This window comes from Phytophthora cinnamomi (assembly GCF_018691715.1).
Source record: "Phytophthora cinnamomi strain GKB4 chromosome Unknown Contig33, whole genome shotgun sequence".
Taxonomy (NCBI): Eukaryota; Oomycota; class Peronosporomycetes; order Peronosporales; family Peronosporaceae; genus Phytophthora; species Phytophthora cinnamomi.
Genome location: NW_027150966.1, coordinates 1,103,236 through 1,121,245, shown reverse-complemented (window position 1 = coordinate 1,121,245; position 18,010 = coordinate 1,103,236). Strand labels below are relative to the sequence as shown.

Here is an 18,010-nt window from a genome sequence, read left to right as displayed (position 1 = left end):
ACGTTTGATTCGTGCTGCAATGCAGGCGATGATCCTCGTGCAGCAAGCTGCAGTCGGCAGGCTGGTTGCAGTCGGCAGGTGAAGAGCTGCCGTACCACCGAGGCGGTACCGTGTCACCTTTGCTCTATTCTTGGGTTCGCAACGTTACGACTGAGACGCGCTTCATGCTTGAGCACAACTGCAAACGAACAACCATGCGAAGATGGCGGCGGTACATATTAGCGCCAGCTACGATTGACGGGAAACGTAAGGCTGGCAGTCTGCAACGCAAACCACCGAGTGTCATAAATGAAATCGCAGGCCCGAACCCAACACTACCGAGGGACATATGCACGCCTGCGCAATTGGCGACGTGACTCCGTCTACACGGACACGTGCGGCGCCCCGTTGGCAAAGGTGCCTTCCTCTTCTTCGGCGTCCGAGCTGTCCAGAGGGTCGCTCCCGTCGTTGGCAGCATCTTGCACCCCAGCCGACGTGGTGTTGGCTTCAACGTCCAGGTCGGCGGAGTTGTCAAGAACCGAGTCCAAGTTAGTGTCATCGTTCGACTTGGGTTCGCCCATGACGAGGCCAGCCACGCCAATGATGGCAGCCAAGCCACCAATGATCCCGCAGATGACAACCACCGGGCCATACGCGTCGACGAACGACTTTTTGTCGGCCGAGTCCGTGCTGCTGAGCTTCGTCACGAGTTTGTTGACGTCGTTGGCCGTGTTGGTGACTTCCTTCTCGCTCGGCGCGGCCGCTTTCTTCGCTTTCTTGGGCTTGTCCTTCGCGCGCTCAGTATCTCCGCCAGTCGTCACGCTTGCCTTCTTGCCGGAGATTTTGACGCTTCCGTGGTTATACTCGACCACGATCTCGTCCGCCGGCGCTTGCTGGTTGGCATCCTTGTGGTGGCGACCTTTCGCCTGCTTCTTCGCGGGCTGGGCGTCCTTCGACTCGATGCGGACAGTGCCGTGGTCGTAGTTGCGCACCGTCTCGCTGTTGTCCGCAGCCTCCTCAGCCTGCTCCTTCTTGTGGTGCGAGTGGTGCTTCTTGGCCGGAGCGTCGTGCTGTGGCTGCAGCGCCGCCTCGTTCTGGTGCACCTTGACGTGCACCTTGACCGCCTCCTGCTCCAGCTGTCGAGGCACGAGCTCCGCACCGACGCCAGCTCCTGGCACATCGGATAGCACAACCGCCGCCGCCACACACAGCAACACCACCACTCGAGACAGCACCATCGATCTTCTTTAGCTTGGATTGACTTGTGCTCGCCCTTTCGATTCCTTGGTTTCGCTGGAACGTGGGTTGCCCGCACCTGATATAATCGCTTTCAGCGGGGGAACACAGTTTCACAACGACCTAACACCAAAAACCCATAGCAATTGTTACATGTTGTTCGAAGTGGTTTTGAAGGTCATACATTCCTACAGTTCCCAGTATTTTGAATCGGATTCCATTTGGCATCGCAAAATTTTTATTACTGTTCATTAGCACAGTCAAGCTTGGGCTGAAGCAGCTTCCTCAACCTTGCTCTGTTTTCTCCTTCACAAGCGCTTGCTGTTCCGGCAGCGGCGCTCCCCACGCGTATGACGCGTAAGAGAGGTGGTTGTCGGCGCCCCAGCCGCCGAAAAGCTTGGTCGCCTCCGGGGTCTTCTTCTCCATGCCGGCGCCCGCTGCGACCAAGAACGGCATAAAATGATCTGCCCTTGGGTGCGACTCGAGCGCGCCGGGCGCCGACTCCCACGCCAGCAGCTTTTCTCGACGCTGCGCGTAGGAGAGGTCGCCCTTGGTCAGCGCGAAGTCGAGCCACTGCTGGAAATCGAGCCCAGACTGCGGGATCGCGTCCCCGTCCCCGCGCAAGCCGTGCGTTGCCTGCCCAGAGCATACGATCAGCGTGTCCTGGTCTCTCAGGGCAGCCAACGCGCGGCCTAGCTCGAAATGCGCGCGCGTGTTCAGCTTCCAGTTGATCGACAGCGTCACCACCGGAATGTCTGCTTGGCGACGGATAAGTGTCATCGGCACGAACGCCCCGTGGTCGAATGCACGCAGTACCTGTGTCGCCTTGATCTTGCTCCTCGCCAGCAGTGTGGCTACCTCGTTTGCGAAGTCCGCGTCGCCCTTGGCGGGGTACACCACCTTGTAAGCCTCGGGAGGGAAGCCTTCGTAGTCGAACAGCATTCCTGGCGCGGGTGACTTGGAGATCTCAAAGCCAATACGGTAGGTCTCCCAGTGTGCGGACACAAGCAGAACTCGCTTCGGCTTGTGGGCTCCGCCGGGGTACAGCTTCTTGAAGATGGAGGCGACATTTCGAGCCGGCCTACTCGTTCGGCTTTCCTCGCCGTGCTTGAGCAGCCAGAGCGGACCGGGTCCGTGGGAGACGGCAACGACTGGGTGGCGGTAGACGTCCTCGTCGTCCGAGCTCATGTGCCAAGTGAAGGTCAGGACAGGTCAGGTCAAGATGTGCTTCCTTGCAAGGCGAATTCGGGACTAACGTTAGTTGTTCACTGCATCAAGTGCGCAAAGCCCGACGAGGTTGCTCCGCGCCATTTTATTGGTTGGTCTTCGTTTTGATTGCGTCGTCTACATGTAGAGTTACAGCCGGCACCTTTCGCCATCACTGACGGAGGCGGAGGATGCTGAGCCCACCAGATAGTCGCCTTCAGCTTGACGTGGTCAGGTAGATTTTCTCCGTCGTCGTCGAAGTCGGCCGCAACAAGCTGTAGACGACATCTCCTGACAGCTCAAACGGCCCGTCCTGCTGATCTGGATGCCTCGCGCTCAAGATCTGGGCACAGTACCTTTCAGACTTCCGAGCTATAACAGCGGCATTGGTCGAGCGCACTTACCTGCTTTACTTCAGACGTGGTTGCTTCTCGGAGCTCACGGTCCCTCCATACAAAGTCTGCGCCAAACTCATGATAATAGCGGGTGTCTTGCAACTTCACGGTCTATCGCCAGACGACAACGACACATGTGAGACTTGGACGCAACACAGCCTTCATCACAAGTTGCTTCAAAACTTTACCTTCTCGTCGATGCGGCAGTAATATCTACACAAGAGCAAGAACCCGAACTCCATCACCCGCTGTCGGACACCCAAGTTCTAGTTAGACTTGCCATCATGGTTGTTCTGGTATAACACGTACCACTCGGACTTCGACATAGATCTCACCGAGGTCACGTATGTCGTCTGTGCACGCATTGTTGGTGTGTTACACTGTAATGCCAAGGCAGGGTAGACCGGTTGATCGAATTCCTTACCTTCGAATAGTAGAACGCGCTCGTAGAATAGGATGGCCACTTGCTGCTGCAACTTGTCTAGAGGTAGCGTTTGAGTTGTCTCAGCAACCTTCAGCGAATGTCCCTGCGCAACGAAAGCCACGTTGACCTGAGCTAGGATACAACCACATTCAATGGTGCGCGACGGCAACTAACCTGGTGAGAGATAGATCCGTTGTAGCTCGTGCTATCGCACAAACATAACCACACGGTGTTAGCATATCCTCCCCCAACGCGCCGATTCTCGTTTCCCGCCCAGGCAAATTCACACCTGTACGTGAAGTCAAAGGACGATGGCTCCCAACGATTACTGCAACGAAAGTGTTAGAAAGCAGCACCAGCAATGCGCTGCACCAAGACCAACAACTTACGCAACTCCATCGTGATCCCACATCCACGTGTGGAGCGCCTCCTTTGCATCGAAATGGATCGCAAACCCGCTTGCTAAATGCTCGATTTGAAGAGTGCTGTCGGCGAACACGACCTCGGGCAGGGGGATCGCAGGTCGGAGACGCAGCTGTGCAGCCAACTCATCGCGCTGCGCCGAGTTCATCGCCGAAGCCTTATGACAGGAGAAGCGCCAGCCGCTGACCTCGCGCGCAGACTCGGTGGTGGGGGGCGCGGCGCCATGTCCGGCGACCGTCGAGCCCGTGTTCATAGCGATCTTGCCAATAAAAACCCAAATGCGGTTTTTTTTCAATCGCGATTTGCTTTGACCTCGACGTGCCGGCGATGCTGCCTGCCACCACCTCACCCATTGGCGGCGGCGAACAAGTTCATAGCTGCGCGGGCAAAACTGCTACGCATGAGGCGCGGGCCCAGTGGCGCGCTGGTCCGGAAATGAGCATTCGCGCCGCTGCCAGCTAGTCCGTTTCACGGTCGAAGCGCTCATTTTGCTCGAGACAACTCGCTTCTCCTCGTGTGTTCGTCGGCGTGAAGATACTTTCATGTGACAGACACCGGGGAAAGGCGACATTGAACTACTGAACATGTAGCTGGCCGACCGGGCGATCCGCTTGGCTCCAGGCTGGAGCCTCCAGCGTCAAGTCAAGACTGGCACAATCTCGCGAGCACTGCGTGGGCGCCAGACAGCGGCGATCGGCGGCAGCGGCCATGGCAAGCGCTGTGCACGAGGTTGAAGTCGTTGGGGCGATGGCTACATGAGCGTGTCACGCGCTGCGATACCCCATTCGTCGGATCGTCACCCCATTTTGGCCAACCGCGCGGCGTCTGCACCCTATATTATCCACCAATCACAGAACACAGTGGGAGAGAGTGGGACGTCACGTTTATGCGTCGTGCTAATGATCACATCGTGGAGGTATCCTCGTTTAACCCGATGATGTTTTGATCTATTTCTGGCGGGTATCTGATGTTGAGACGGATAACTTCAACGTTGAGGACTTTCTCGTGAAAATCGCAAGAACCCTCGGTAAATAAAACTGGCAGGATGGTGCTGAAATGAACTCCGAGTCTTATCCTGCGGCTCTATTTTCGGTGATGGTGCATTTTGGCACCCGGGGCCAACATTGTGTGCCGCCACACCGCGTGCTGCGGTCGGATGAAATGGCAGGCGTCGATAATATCCAGCCAGCCATGTGGGATATGGGTGAAAAATGACGCTAAACGGGGTCTCAACATTCCGATTCCGCGCTTTGCACGTCTGTGATTGGACGAGGGCAGACCCACCCCATACAAAGTGCAAGTAAAACCGCCGGCTCTTTTGCCTAAGGCGCTTTTCTCTGTCAGGTAGGGCACGCCACCTATTCGTTGTCGCGTCGAGCCGCACGTCCTCGAGACCAAAACACGCGGGGAGCCGCATAAGCCGAAGAAGCTGCCGCTCACCACGCCCGCCTCGGCGCCCAGCCCCCCACTTTCTGACCAGCCGGATCGCAGCGAGCCATTGACCACAGACCGATGACGGGTGACGGAGGTGTGGTTGTGCCGCACAACGTGTTCGCGAAGCTGCCCTCGTACAACCCCTTCGTGGGCACGTTTCACCATGCACCGAGGTGCGTTTGCCGCTCTTTATCTCTCGCGCTCCCCCTGTCCGAGGGAAGGAAGCCGACGCCTAACTGTTAATTGTTTCTATGTTGCTGCAGCGCCGGCAACCGCGGCGCCGTCTACTTCTCGAGCGACATCGTCGACATGGCGGAGCTCGAGGAACGCAAGAAGTTCCGCCACCACCCGCTCACGGGCATCTTCCACTCGCTGCCAGGATACTACGACCCGCTGCACAAGCTGGCCGCCTGCCGACGCGTCATGACGGCCGAAGGCATCTACTCCGACACGGAGTCGCTGCGCTCCTTCGTGGCCATGGACATCACGGACAATGAGGACTTCGCCTCGCTCCAGCAGCCCATGCAGATGAACCGCATGTACAGCGACTCGAGGTGCATCCCCAACGCTGACCTCATGACACGTCCCCGTCGCTTCAGTGACGGCGACGCTGACCCTTTTTTCAATGGCAACAAGACCGGCTCGCCCAACAACAAGAAGGATGGCGCAGTCGACTGCCACGAGGAATCTACGGACAGCGACGTGGACGAAGACCTTGCTTCTCTCGAGCAGCACGCGCCACGATCTGCGCCGCTTAACGTGCTTTCGGTCACGGACAAATACGACGTCCCTCCGCCTGTAGGTGCCTTGCCACCTCGGCGCCAACCCTACAAGAAGGCGAGGAAGTCGTCTGGTACGTCGTCCACCAGCACAGAAAGCGAAGGATCGTCGCCGCTGAGACCGTTCATTGTACCGAGCTATGAGCGCGCTGAGTTGGGCAAGTCGGCGGGCTGCTCCGAGTTGACGGACGGTTTCATTTCCACGGGCAAGGGCATTTTCAGGAAGGTTGGTTTCCGTTCGTCGCTGCACGAGCGTCCGAGTGACAAGGACAAGGTGAAGCTGACTCCGATGAAACTAGGCCTTCAGCGCTCTGTGAGCGAGGGAGATTCCGATGACGACATCAATAACGAGTATACCCAGGCGGCGCCTCGAATTCCGGCAAACCCGTTCGTCGCAAGGCGCTTGAACGACGGTGAGGAGCTGCGTATTATGGCGATTCACCGCACTGGAAGGCGCGACTCCACCCATCATGTAATCAAGAACGATCATGGTGACAGCGACAGCGAGGATGAGTACAACCACCCGAAACCATATTTTATTCACGAGAAGGCAGTCACGGAGCAGTATGAATTAGTCGGTGAAGACCAGCTGGGTGATGGCTCGTACGCTGTGGTGAAGCCTGCCATTCGTCGCGTCAACGGAAAAGAAGTCGCGATCAAGCAAATCCACAAGCGTTTTCTGCGTGATGAAGCCGCAAAGAACGCTGTGAGCCGCGAAATCGAGATCCACCTGCGTTTGCGTCACAAGCATATTGTGCGCCTCTATGAGGTGTACGAGACCCCGGATTTCCTGTACTTAGTGATGGCGAAGGCGACCAAGGGAAATTTAAAGGCTTTGATGCAGCGAAAGCGTATGCTACCAGAGGCCCTGGCGGGAAAGCTTTCTCAGCAAATTGTCCGCGCTGTATTGTTCCTCCACGATATGGGCGTGCTGCATTGTGACCTGAAGCCGGACAACATTTTGTTGAGTGATGCCAAGGCGTGCCAAGAAAATGGCGACAACTCTCCTGTCATGCGCCGCTCGACCCCTCCGAAGTCGAGCCTGGACCCCCACGCGGACGTTAAGGTTTGCGACTATAACGTCGAGTTGTGTGACTTCGGTCTGTCTGTGAAGGTGCCGGATGTTCGCTTCTTTAAGCTGACAGGTGACGTGCACAAGGTCCCGTTCACGGGAGTTACAGGCACCTCCGGATACATTGCTCCCGAGTTGCTTCAGCAGCAGTCGTATGGCAAGCCAGTTGATATGTGGTCGGTGGGCATTATTATTTTCGAGATGTTGACGGGCTACCAGCCGTTCTACCCGCCGCACGCTTGCATCGAGGAAGACGCGGATTTCTCGGACCGTGTTTGGAAGACCATTAGCGCTGACGCCAAAGATCTGGTTCAGCGTCTACTGGAGCGCGATCCGACTAAGCGACTAACTGCCGCTGAAGCGCTAGCGCACTCGTGGTTCGAATCGGCCATGTTTGCCATCTAGATATGCCCACGCGCTTGACTGCGAGAGACGAAGCGTTCTGTGGCAAGCTGAGGTGAGCAATGACGAGGAGACACGTTTTGGGTATAGCAAAAGTACAAAAGAAGAGTATACTGCGAGAACAGACGAGAGTGCTAATTTCAATCCAAAGTTGCTGATAGGATTTCTGCTGCTTGTTGCTTATACTCGAAGTACAGTATTAGAGGAGCTTAGGCTTTTTGTGACCTTTGTTGTCGGCCCACTTGAAGAACTCGCACCTTGCATCAGGATTGCCCTTCTCGCCCTGCACGAATAGCACATGCATGCATCAGCACAGTAAAACTACAAAGGACGAGCACTGCATAACCACACGCAACCTACCGCAGGTTTAGAACAAACGTAAAATTTGCGGCCCCAGTTCTCGTTTACTTTCACAACCGATCGAATGATCGTGGGCTGGCCACAATGACATAATGGGGTTGGAGGAGGCCGCCCACTGAGCACTTGTTGCCACTCAAGCTTTCCTTCCTCCGCGGTTTTTCGCTTCGTCGTCCTATGCACGATTTGTACACCCCTCGAAAACAATTGGTACACGCTCGAACAGTCTTTGCCCTCACCATTTTCACCTAACGAAGGTGACTTCCTTTTAGCCCCTGCGCTGCTGAAGAACGAGGTGATCGACTGCTGACCTTGGTTTATCCGCCTCTTAGGTCTGGATACACCACCTGCGGTGTGATCTGGGGATGCTTGTGTATTGCCTAAATCGTTCACCTCATCCTGATTTTCCATTGTGCCTTTACTTCGCACGACAAATGACTTGATACTTTGCTGTGTGCCTGAGAACTCCACGAAATTCTTTGCACACAACGCTGCAGTAGCCCCAATGTTGGCAGTTGAATCTGTTTCGAGCTCTACAGTGCAAGATATAACCACTGGACAATGATCAGATCCAAGCCGTTCTGCTTCGATACTATGTGAACAAACATGCCGGTTAGCTTCTTTAGCATTGCCTCTTTGTGCTAATCCAGACGAGCTTACCTGCATGATGATATATACTGAAGAAATGCGGGGTCTACCAAAATGTAGTCAAGTCGAGTTCCATAGTTGGTTTGGCGTGCCCCTGTTAACGTATTCCAGCACTGATGGTCACGTAGAAGTTAGTCCATCGTCAAGTCGACATTTTACATCTCGGCAGTGTTACGGACCGTAAATGCTTTAGTCTGTGTAGGATGGAAGTACCGAAATGTATCAACCAGTTTCGGCGTTGCGGACTCGCTGCTTGAAGCACTCTGGGAATTCGGTTCTGAATGAGACGTGCGTTCCTTCTCTTCTGGTATTCCAACAAATTCATCCATCCACCTTCTGCAAGGGTGGTCCGCAAACAAACTACCGTCCACTCGATGAGCGTCGGGATCGCAATGGTCGATTTCGCGGTGTGCAATGTTGATATCTCCCTACATCAAAAGTCAGTATCATTCTCGCGAGCACCCACACTCGAGGCAGCTTACCACAACTACGACGTGTTTGTTCGCCTGCCGTAGAGCCTTGACTCGGTCTTCCAACAACGCATGGAACTGAAGTTTATACTCCAGCCGATCGGCCGATGCAAGTGCTGGACAGTAAGTGTTGAGCAGCACAAACGCTTCGTGGTCGGTGATGACACAGCGCCCCTCGGCCTCCAAGTCGCTCACCAGCTTCGACGAGATCTTGTTAATTCACCCATGCACTCAACGCTATCAGCACTATCAACACGGCAGTCAAAGCGCTAGCAAATATTCTTGTCACCTCGTGATGCAGAGATCCAACGTGCCCCACACTGTCCTTGGTCTGCCAAAATCCGGTCAGTCCTTCCTCCGCCGCTATAGTCGGCAGATCGCTCTTGACAAACGTCACCACGCCCGAGTACCCTCCGCGATGTCGACAAAACGAGTAGAACGCATCGAATCCTGTAAAAAAAACAAAAACACACACACAATTCAATAAAGCACATTTCAGCTTCAAGTGCTTGAGCATCGGCGCATTCGTCCGCTGTACCTGGCGGCCGCACCAGCTCCTGATCGAGCTCTGAGCGCGTCATCTTCGTCTCTTGCAGGCAGATGATGTCCGCCTCCAGACCCTCCAGAAACTGCTGCAGACTCTTGTCCAGACGCTGCAGCACGGCGCGCAGCCCGTTGACGTTCCAGGTCATCAGTCGCAGCGACCGCTTCATCGTGCCGATGCACTCAAAATGAGCTCCTCGATCCGATTAGGTACGATTCGCTTTTACTCCAATCCTCGATGGACCCGTTTTCTTATCAGCCAATCACAACTTTTGGCGCCGTTTCCTGGTCGCAGAAAGCGGGCCACTACGACATTTTTGGGCGCGTAAGGGAGAGCATGAGCGTCGACGTCGCGGCCATCCGCGCGGCCTTCGCGGCCTGCAACTTGGACCTGGAGGAGGACGCGGCCAGCACGTGCGTGTCCATCTGCACGGAGTTCGGGCTCAGCTCGGACGACATGGCGGCGCAGTGGGACGCCTACTCCATGAACCAGCAGCTCTCGGGCGCGGCCAACGCCGACGGCCTCGTGGCCTTCCGCTCGCACCTCAAGCAGGAGAAGGCCAAGGCGAAAGCCACGGAGACGGCCCCCGTCTCAGCGTCCCAGAAGCGGCGCCACCCCATGAGCGTCGCCACGCCCGTGGTCAAGCGCGAGGCGGAGAGCCAAGACACGCTCGGGTCGCTGTACAGCAACATGAAGTCGCCCGAGGGGAAGCACGCGCGGCCCTTCTCTAGTCCCACGGGCAGCAACAAGGTGCAGCGCACCAGCGGCATGTTCTCGCCCACCTCGCTGCAGTCTCCACCCGGGAACAGCTACGAGAAGCGCACGGACGCCGGCAAGACGGTGTCCGAGTTCAACGTGCACCTGAGGAAGCAGATCGAAGGGCAGGGAGCCAACACGGGGCGTCCTGTCAAGGTTGCAGCCCCCTACCCGTCTCGTAATCTCTCTCCCAACGCGTCGTACATGTACACGCCGCTGTTTCAGAGAGCAATTGCATTGGACGAACAACTGGTCGAGTATGAGGAGCTGGTGAAGGAGAAGTTCAAAATCGAAGCGCTCAAGCCTGTGGGGGATCCATCACCGGCCCAAGTGACGGTGGTGGGACGAATTGTGTGCGAAGCTGCGGAAGGAAAGCTCAACCCGAGCGTGGTGCAGCTGGAAGGAACTAGAAAAACGTGTGGCGGCCAGCGCGTGCTTCTGGACTTGAGTGGAGTGCCCAACTTCCAGGTTTTCCCTGGCAAGGTGGGTCACAGCTGCGAGCTCTGTGTTGTGTGATATTGATGCTAACATAGTGCATACTGCAGATTGTCGCGTTGGAAGGCATCTTCCCTGATACTCGATCCCCGATGACTGTTAAGAGATTCCTCGAGGTAAGGACTCATGTCTTCTGCTTCTTCCGATGAATGACTGTGCGCGTGATCTGACCAAACCTGTCTTCATGTTATTGCAGCCGATTCCAGCCCCTCCCGCTACGTCTACTCCGGCACGCATCAGAGATATTCAGGGTGAGCACGGCAAGCCTGTCCGTGTGCTCACGGCGTGTGGTCCCTTCACTACTACCAGCAACGTGGACTACTTGCCGCTGAACGACTTGCTGCAGATCGCTATCGACCAGAAGCCAGACGTTCTCATTCTCGTACGTGCGACGCCGCAGTCAGTATTTTCAGGTCGTGGCCATTGATTTAAATTCTGTTTGTAGGTGGGCCCGTTCATCGATTCGATGCATTCGATGTTCCAAGATGGGTTGGTCAAATATGATGGCATGATGGTTAACTTCGAGGACATCTTCTTGTTCAAAGGTAGACGTGCTTGAACTACTCATCCGGTATGCTCACCTTGACTAACTCTGATGTTTTGGTTGTGTGCATTCGTTGCATGTAGTGATGACTTTGCTGAACAACGTCCTGGAGAAGGACGAACGGATTCAAATTGTGATTGTGCCATCTCTAAGAGACGCAAACCATGAATACGTGTACCCTCAGCCTCCGCTGAACAAAAAGAAGGCTTGCGAAGCGTTCGAAGCAGCCGAGTATGCCAAGGTTTGTATAGAAGCTTCATCACCTGCTGGCGAGCTATCGAAATGTTGATACTTACGTTAAATGACCTGTCCAGCGCGTTCACTTCATGTCTAATCCTAGCACGTTCTCGATCAACGGGGTTGTATTCGGAACGTCAGCCTTGGATGTGGTTGTCCAACTGAGCTCGAACGAGTTGTACCGGTGCGTGTATAATATCTTCTTGTTGTCATTGTCGTTGCTTACGTTGATCCGTTGTGCATCTTGTGTAGAGCACAATCTCGCAACCACAACCGATTGCTACGCCTTTGTGAAGAAGTCGTCGACCAGCGAAGGTTCGTTCCTGTGCTCGCGAATATGCAAAACTATTTAACGATTGATTGACACCTCTTACTTTCTCCGTCGACAGCTATTACCCCATGTTCCCCCCACCGCCGAATAGCGAGGCTCCGATCGACCTGCGGTATATGAAGCAATTTCAGTTCGAGGCGACACCCGATATTCTGCTGCTTCCGTCGATCTTGAACCGTTTCTGCGGAGTACGTGTTGCCGAACTCTTCCTTCTTTCCTTGTGTGTGACACTAATAGCTTATTCTGTCATTGTGCAGCGCGTGAAAGACTCTATCTGCATCAACCCCGGCCAGCTCTGCAAGGGCGAGTCTGGTGGCACCTTCGCGCACATCACCATCCTCCCTCTGGCCAACGATAAGGTCGAGAGTGCTACCGAAGACAAGTGCGCTCACTTCGTGCCCGACCGAGCGATCGTCGAGATCAAGCGCATCTAGACTAGCTGGAGCGGTCTTCATCCTAGTCATGGCTGACAAATACCGGTATTATCAAATGTGAACTTTGCCGCCAACATTCAAATTTGAATTTTGCCTTGTCCCGCATTTTTATTTTCGGATTTGGACCCGAAATTAAGGTCGCGCGATGAGCAGCCGCATCAGAGCGGAGATGTCGACTGCTGGACAAAGCGGAGCACCACCTCTCTCGTACGTGCCACGCGCAAGCGCTGCAGTCATGTACGCTGTTTGCGTGTTTCTTAACCAACATCTGTGCGCGTGTGAAGCTCCGACGCGTCGTCCCTGACGTCCAAGGAGCGTCTGCTCGGCCGCATCAAGCAGGACTTCGACCTGGAGACGCAGAGCTGTCGCCAGGGAGACCGCGGCGCGACAGGAGACAGTGAGGTCGGTCGCGATGAGGTCAGCCAGACGAAGGACCAGTTACGGCGGCTGAAGAGACGCTGCGCCAAGCTGGAGCGGAAGCTGCGGGAGAAGGAGGAGGAGATTCAGGCACTGCAAGACCAGCAGCAGTTGCGGTTTCCGCTGCTGATGCACGAGACCATGCGCAGCTTGCGCTCACTAGATGACAATCAGTCGGACCGTACCACCTCCGCACTGGTGAGTTGCTTTGGTGTCGGATTCTGGCGAGGAGGAGATTAAACGTTTATTTTGACTGTCACTTACAGCCGCTGTCGCATTCCGTGATAAGTGATATGGCCCACGAGAGAAGAGATGCCGATGCTCGGATTCACGAATATGAGCGACAGGTAATTCCCTGCTGGCGGTATTCGTAGGAAAATTATGACTTATTCTCGGTGTTTGGGTATGCGCAGATTGCTGAACTGTATGAGGAAAACCAGCAGGAGAAACTCAAGAACGAAATGCTGAGCGAATGCCTTCGTGACCAAAAGCACGCCAAAGCGAAGCTTATGAAAGTTTGCAAGCAAGTTAAACAAGAACTCCAAGCAGTGAAAGATAGTGGACTGAGCCAAATGCTCGTGGATATTGAGGCGAGATGCGATGCTTTAGAGAAGGAGAAAATCAACGTTGAGGACGATCTGGCGGCAGAACGCTCCCTGGTAAGGCTCACGTCTCTCGGAGCACTTTTTGTCGTCGATTCTGCTGTCGCTGGGGCTTCCTTTAAACTAATGATGCTTGAATGTGCAGCGTGATCAACAAGAAGCACAGCAGGAGATCCTAGCTAAGCAGCTTGGAGATTTGATCACGGAATCTCGCAAATGGGAAGGTACGCAACGAACTTAGCTACACATCGTACCGAGTAGGTTCGATTTCTTAGCTCGATGTTGTATGTCTTGAAGGCATTGTTGCGAGGAAAAGCGAGAAGCTACGGCAGTCCCGAGACCAGATATGTGAGCAACAACTGGTCATCGAAAACTTGAAATCGGACTTGAAAATCGCGGAGAAAAGGATTTGTCGCCCTACGGAACAGTATCAAGGTGATGATCAAGAAGAGGTAAGCTTACACCTCTATTAGCGGTTTATTACCTAGCGGGTTTCATTCGTGACCTGTGGTATCTATATTTTTCCATCATCATCATCTTGTAGTTTGAGAAATTGAAATGCACCATCAACGCACAGAGGGAAGCCTTCGAAGCGACTCAGCAGAATATACGACTGCTCACGGCAGAAAACGATTTTTTGCGAGAACAGCTCGCTGCCCAACACGAAGGTTTTGTTCGGGGCGATGCCGACACATGTGCAGCTGAAGCTACATTCGACAAACTGCTGATCCAGGTAAAACACGATTTGATACTGTACTGCAAGTTGATGAGGAAGACTGCCGCTAATAGTTTGCATTTTTTTCAGGTGCGTTTTATCAAACACAGACTGCGCGCGCTGAAGGAGCTAGTTCAGACGTACGAAGAAACAAGCACCGTTGACATCAACTTGCTTGACGGGGGGAGCTGGTTTCATGAGGATAGTATCGGGGATTGTGATAAAGCTGCTCGATCGTGTGAAGGATACGCGGTGCAGCTTTCTGGGAGTATGTTGGAGGCTACTCGGTGCCTATCCGATCTCCAACAGGTAGTTGAAGATGCTTGTGCTCGAATAATGGGGAGCACTTGTGCGCTGCAATGATCATGCGGATAGTGAAGTGAAGTGTATGTCCCTGCAAACCTGTTGTAATTGACGAAGCTGATGCAATTGTTGAAACCCAGCGAAGAACCCACAACATATTGAACCTGTAGCCTACGGTGTGGCTACGAGTGCAACTGCCGCAAATGAATGCCTACGACAAAAGTGGTCTCTCAGGCAAATCTTATCTACGAGGAGTGCTTGATAAGGTACACAGCAATCTCTGGGTTGGCTCTCACGCGGTTCACGATGGCCTCGAGTTTCGAGTACGGAGCGGCGGAGAAGCCGGTGATGAATTTTCCCAGGGGGTTCTCGAACAGGTCGAAGAGCTGGATGTCGGCGAAGGTCACCTTGCTGCCCATGAAGTAATCACCCTGGATCATGGAGGTCAACGTGCCAAACTTGTTGGGGAGCGTCTCCTGTAGAAACTTGGTGGTCTTCTCAGCTTTCTTGGCTTCGTTCTTCTCGTGGGAGTAGATGTCGATGTAGTCCTCGAACAGCTCGCAGAGGGTCTCGGAGATCATCTCGATGCGCAGACATTCGAACAGGTCCTTCGGGTAGAGTCCGCTGAGCTTGGCGGCGTAACGGGCGATGGCCATGCTTTGGCAGTACGTAGCCCCGTCTACCTCGAGCAGAGGCATCTTGCCCAACAGGGTCTGACTGAACCAATACCCGGTCGTAATACCGACGCTGCAGGCGGTCGAGATACCAAAGATGACATCATCCTTGCGAAGGGTGGATAAGATTTTATTCTAACGACGAGAGCGTCCGCGTTGCTACCTAGCAGCACCACAGCTACACTGTGCATGTATTGGGCGAAAGTCATGCCAACGACAATTGTCCTAGATGTATTCCATGCAAACCTTGCAAACATTTTGGCCAACGGCCAGTATTATACGGGACGACAAGTTGCACGTCCCGTATATGGATGCTTGGATTGCCTCATCCCCTTCAACAACTATCGAATAGCGTAAACCCTTACTATTGGCTAGTCTCCCATTGCCATCCTCCGTTCAAGCACATATGGCCCACTACGTACCTTCCATCATAGACTTTGCACAAGTCATAGAATTGAAACGCCGGTATCCTTGAATCCCTCTCAGTCTCACTTGCCAACGTATTTGACCCGAAGCACCCCGAAGACATGAACCAGTTCGGCCTCGTGGCCGTGACCGCCGTGCTGGTGGCGCTCTACCACAACTACCTGGCGCCGCAGCCCGCCGTCTGGGTGGCGCCCGCGCAGCTCAAGCTCACGTACTTCGCCGGCCCGGGCCGCGCCGAGCTCTCGCGCCTGATCCTGTCGGCCGGCAACGTGTCGTTTGAGGATGAGCGGCTGGACCGCGACGCCTTCTTGGCGATCAAACCGACGCTTCCCCTGGGCCAAGTGCCCGTACTGGAGGTGGACGGCACCACGTACAGCCAGAGCATGGCCATCGCCCGCTACGCCGCCAAGCTCGCGGGCCTGTACCCGCAGGACCCGCTCGACTGTCTGCGCGTGGACATGGTATCCGAGTCGCTCATCGACGTCAAGACGCTCGTCGCTGAGATCACGTACCGCACGCCCGACGAGGCGGCAAAGGCGGAGAAGACCAAGAAGCTGCTAGGGGAAAGCGTGCCCAAGACGCTGAAGCTGCTCGAGAGCTTCGTGCAGCAGGGACCCTTCTTCCTCGGCGACAGGATGACATACGCGGACTTGCAGCTGTTCGACATGGTGAAGAACGCGCTCTCCAGCTTCGACGGCTTCTCGCTGGGGGCGTACCCGAAACTCACAGCGCTCGTGGGCAAGGTGGAGACCAACGCCAACGTGGCGGTGTATCTGGCCAAACACCAGAAGTAGGCGCCGCAAGAAAAGAGAAAGGAGGAGGAGAAATACAACTTGACATGTGAGTTGCGTGCTTAATGCGAGTGGTCCAGGGTTGCTGGAGGGCATGAGTCGTATGCTTCCTCTATAGAAGTTGCAGACGCTCTGTCCGTGCAAAACGGCTGGTTAATTTATTACGCAAACTACACAGCGAGTGAAGCATGATTCATCATCGTGGCGCCGAGTCCTGCGCTCTCCACGTGGTTCGGCTCCCTTATTTGCTGGTGGAGGATACCCGATCAACCACCGGCACCGGCCGTGCCACACTCATTCGCGAATTCGCCCCGCTCCCCGCAAGCCGCTCTCCAACTCTACAAGCACCATGGCCCAGCCCAGCATCAAGCTCACCTACTTCGACGGCAAGGGCCGCGCCGAGCTGCCGCGCATCATCTTCAACTACGGCGGCGTGGCGTTCACGGACGAGCGCGTCTCGCACGCGGACTTTGGGGCGATGAAGCCCACGCTGCCGTTCGGCCAGGTGCCGATCTTGGAGCTCGACGGTGTGGTGTATGCCCAAAGCATGGCCATCGTCCGCTACGCCGCCAAGCTCGTTGGCCTGTACCCGAGCGACCCCGTGGAGGCCCTGAAGGCTGACATGTTCTCCTGCTCGCTGGGCGACCTGGAGGGCCCGTTCATCGACTTTGCTTTCAAGACGCCTGATGAGACCGAGAAGGCCCAGAAGAAGAAGGTGTTCATCGAGGAGACGGTGCCCAAGTTCCTCGCTACACTCGAGAAGCTGGTGGCCGGCAAGTTCATCCTTGGCGACGAGCTTTCGTACGCCGACCTGCAGTTCTTCGACTTTGTGGACAACAAGATCAAGTGGATCTTCCCGGATTTCAAGACGGACGCGTTCCCCAAGCTCACCGCTGTGGTGAGCAACGTTAAGGCCGAGCCCAAGATCGCCGCTTACCTGTCGAAGCAGTAAATTGCCTCCAGAATCGCATAGCGCTTTGCGTAATTCTATTCATTAACAGTAAAACACGATCGAGATTTTTTGAAGTCAACTACAGGCAACGCGGTTGCTGCTGCTACAATGCCCAATTTGTCCGCCAATTTGCGTGCGGTGTGTAAAGCTTTGAGATGCTTGTTCAATACCGAGTTTGTATTTTTCATTTTCACCGATTTGCCAGTGCTGTATCCTAGACCTGCTTCCACAGTCATAACCTGCACTACAAGCACGCGCTGTAGCCCTCAAAGCTTTTATGCGTGGAACCTTACCGCATCGCCGATGTCATTATTCCCACATATATCATAAACAGGGATTGACAGACTGGGATTGGTAGTAAAATCACGATTAATACTATACACTACTCATATTGTAGTTCTAATAATAATTGTATTACTACAAATTCCAAGTTTAGCCGTTAGCACTAGCATAAACTTACCGGTAGTAGGAAAAATCACGATAGTAGTACAAAAAAAACTACTAAATATCCTACTAAATGCCAGGTTGAAGTTCAAGGTCATATCTTCAAAGGACGCGCGCAATGGGTGGCAAACAGGTGGTTGCCGAGCTGTTCTGTCGTATTCTCCCGCTCAATTTGCGTTTTCTCCCTGAAGATCGCAACCGGGTCCGACGAGGTGCTCCAAGGCCGACTGGTGTTTGCCTGATATGCGCCGCGTTGCATCTACGGTCATCCTGTTCATCATATCTACCGCAATGAACTCTGGGGTGGGGCTGAGCTCTCCAAACGCTACGGCTAGCACTACTTGGGTCCATAATTTGCTAGCATCTTACGCGGCCACCTTTATGCGTAGCTTTTGCAGTCCAGGGTACGTTCAAACCTTCAGGAATAAAGATCAACTGAACGGTGAGCCCTCCCAAGCAAACAGTCAAGGGATATATGTGTCGAGTCAGACTACGGAGGTGGATGAGGCTACTCTCGTAG

General features: G+C 54.5%; 10 protein-coding genes across 10 annotated transcripts; 5 read left to right on the top strand and 5 right to left on the bottom strand.

Moving 5' to 3' along the window:
- Positions 1 to 362: 362 nt before the first annotated feature.
- IUM83_04490 (uncharacterized protein) lies at positions 363 to 1,217 on the bottom strand (the record flags this gene model as incomplete). The annotated part of the gene is made up of 1 exon (XM_067928574.1): positions 363 to 1,217. The coding sequence occupies one exon, from the start codon at positions 1,215 to 1,217 to the stop codon at positions 363 to 365; it is 855 nt and encodes a 284-aa protein (XP_067792611.1).
- A 283-nt stretch (positions 1,218 to 1,500) lies between these two features.
- Positions 1,501 to 2,403, bottom strand: IUM83_04489 (Cationic amino acid transporter 9; the record flags this gene model as incomplete). Its single annotated transcript, XM_067928573.1, has 1 exon — positions 1,501 to 2,403. The coding sequence occupies one exon, from the start codon at positions 2,401 to 2,403 to the stop codon at positions 1,501 to 1,503; it is 903 nt and encodes a 300-aa protein (XP_067792771.1).
- A 235-nt stretch (positions 2,404 to 2,638) lies between these two features.
- On the bottom strand, positions 2,639 to 3,916 carry IUM83_04488 (TIP41-like protein; the record flags this gene model as incomplete). The annotated part of the gene is made up of 8 exons (XM_067928572.1): positions 2,639 to 2,764; positions 2,826 to 2,927; positions 3,005 to 3,064; positions 3,126 to 3,169; positions 3,241 to 3,343; positions 3,415 to 3,445; positions 3,530 to 3,568; positions 3,630 to 3,916. 8 exons carry the CDS (start codon positions 3,914 to 3,916, stop codon positions 2,639 to 2,641), a joined length of 792 nt encoding a protein of 263 aa, XP_067792770.1.
- Positions 3,917 to 5,175: 1,259 nt separating this feature from the next.
- On the top strand, positions 5,176 to 7,353 carry IUM83_04487 (CAMK protein kinase; the record flags this gene model as incomplete). The annotated part of the gene is made up of 2 exons (XM_067928571.1): positions 5,176 to 5,270; positions 5,361 to 7,353. The coding sequence occupies 2 exons, from the start codon at positions 5,176 to 5,178 to the stop codon at positions 7,351 to 7,353; spliced, it is 2,088 nt and encodes a 695-aa protein (XP_067792697.1).
- Positions 7,354 to 8,452: 1,099 nt separating this feature from the next.
- On the bottom strand, positions 8,453 to 9,538 carry IUM83_04486 (exodeoxyribonuclease III; the record flags this gene model as incomplete). Its single annotated transcript, XM_067928570.1, has 6 exons — positions 8,453 to 8,468; positions 8,535 to 8,618; positions 8,689 to 8,783; positions 8,838 to 9,035; positions 9,115 to 9,275; positions 9,364 to 9,538. The coding sequence occupies 6 exons, from the start codon at positions 9,536 to 9,538 to the stop codon at positions 8,453 to 8,455; spliced, it is 729 nt and encodes a 242-aa protein (XP_067792768.1).
- A 167-nt stretch (positions 9,539 to 9,705) lies between these two features.
- On the top strand, positions 9,706 to 12,166 carry IUM83_04485 (DNA polymerase subunit alpha B; the record flags this gene model as incomplete). The annotated part of the gene is made up of 9 exons (XM_067928569.1): positions 9,706 to 10,608; positions 10,671 to 10,736; positions 10,817 to 11,002; positions 11,066 to 11,165; positions 11,248 to 11,405; positions 11,479 to 11,585; positions 11,654 to 11,716; positions 11,791 to 11,920; positions 11,990 to 12,166. 9 exons carry the CDS (start codon positions 9,706 to 9,708, stop codon positions 12,164 to 12,166), a joined length of 1,890 nt encoding a protein of 629 aa, XP_067792769.1.
- Positions 12,167 to 12,311: 145 nt separating this feature from the next.
- Positions 12,312 to 13,426, top strand: IUM83_04484 (putative glutathione S-transferase; the record flags this gene model as incomplete). Its single annotated transcript, XM_067928568.1, has 5 exons — positions 12,312 to 12,373; positions 12,451 to 12,781; positions 12,850 to 12,930; positions 12,997 to 13,242; positions 13,331 to 13,426. 5 exons carry the CDS (start codon positions 12,312 to 12,314, stop codon positions 13,424 to 13,426), a joined length of 816 nt encoding a protein of 271 aa, XP_067792574.1.
- Positions 13,427 to 14,448: 1,022 nt separating this feature from the next.
- IUM83_04483 (Glutathione S-transferase) lies at positions 14,449 to 14,859 on the bottom strand (the record flags this gene model as incomplete). Its single annotated transcript, XM_067928567.1, has 1 exon — positions 14,449 to 14,859. The coding sequence occupies one exon, from the start codon at positions 14,857 to 14,859 to the stop codon at positions 14,449 to 14,451; it is 411 nt and encodes a 136-aa protein (XP_067792649.1).
- A 545-nt stretch (positions 14,860 to 15,404) lies between these two features.
- IUM83_04482 (Glutathione S-transferase) lies at positions 15,405 to 16,097 on the top strand (the record flags this gene model as incomplete). The annotated part of the gene is made up of 1 exon (XM_067928566.1): positions 15,405 to 16,097. The coding sequence occupies one exon, from the start codon at positions 15,405 to 15,407 to the stop codon at positions 16,095 to 16,097; it is 693 nt and encodes a 230-aa protein (XP_067792772.1).
- Positions 16,098 to 16,443: 346 nt separating this feature from the next.
- Positions 16,444 to 17,046, top strand: IUM83_04481 (putative glutathione S-transferase; the record flags this gene model as incomplete). Its single annotated transcript, XM_067928565.1, has 1 exon — positions 16,444 to 17,046. One exon carries the CDS (start codon positions 16,444 to 16,446, stop codon positions 17,044 to 17,046), a length of 603 nt encoding a protein of 200 aa, XP_067792753.1.
- Between the last annotated feature and the right edge of the window lie 964 nt (positions 17,047 to 18,010).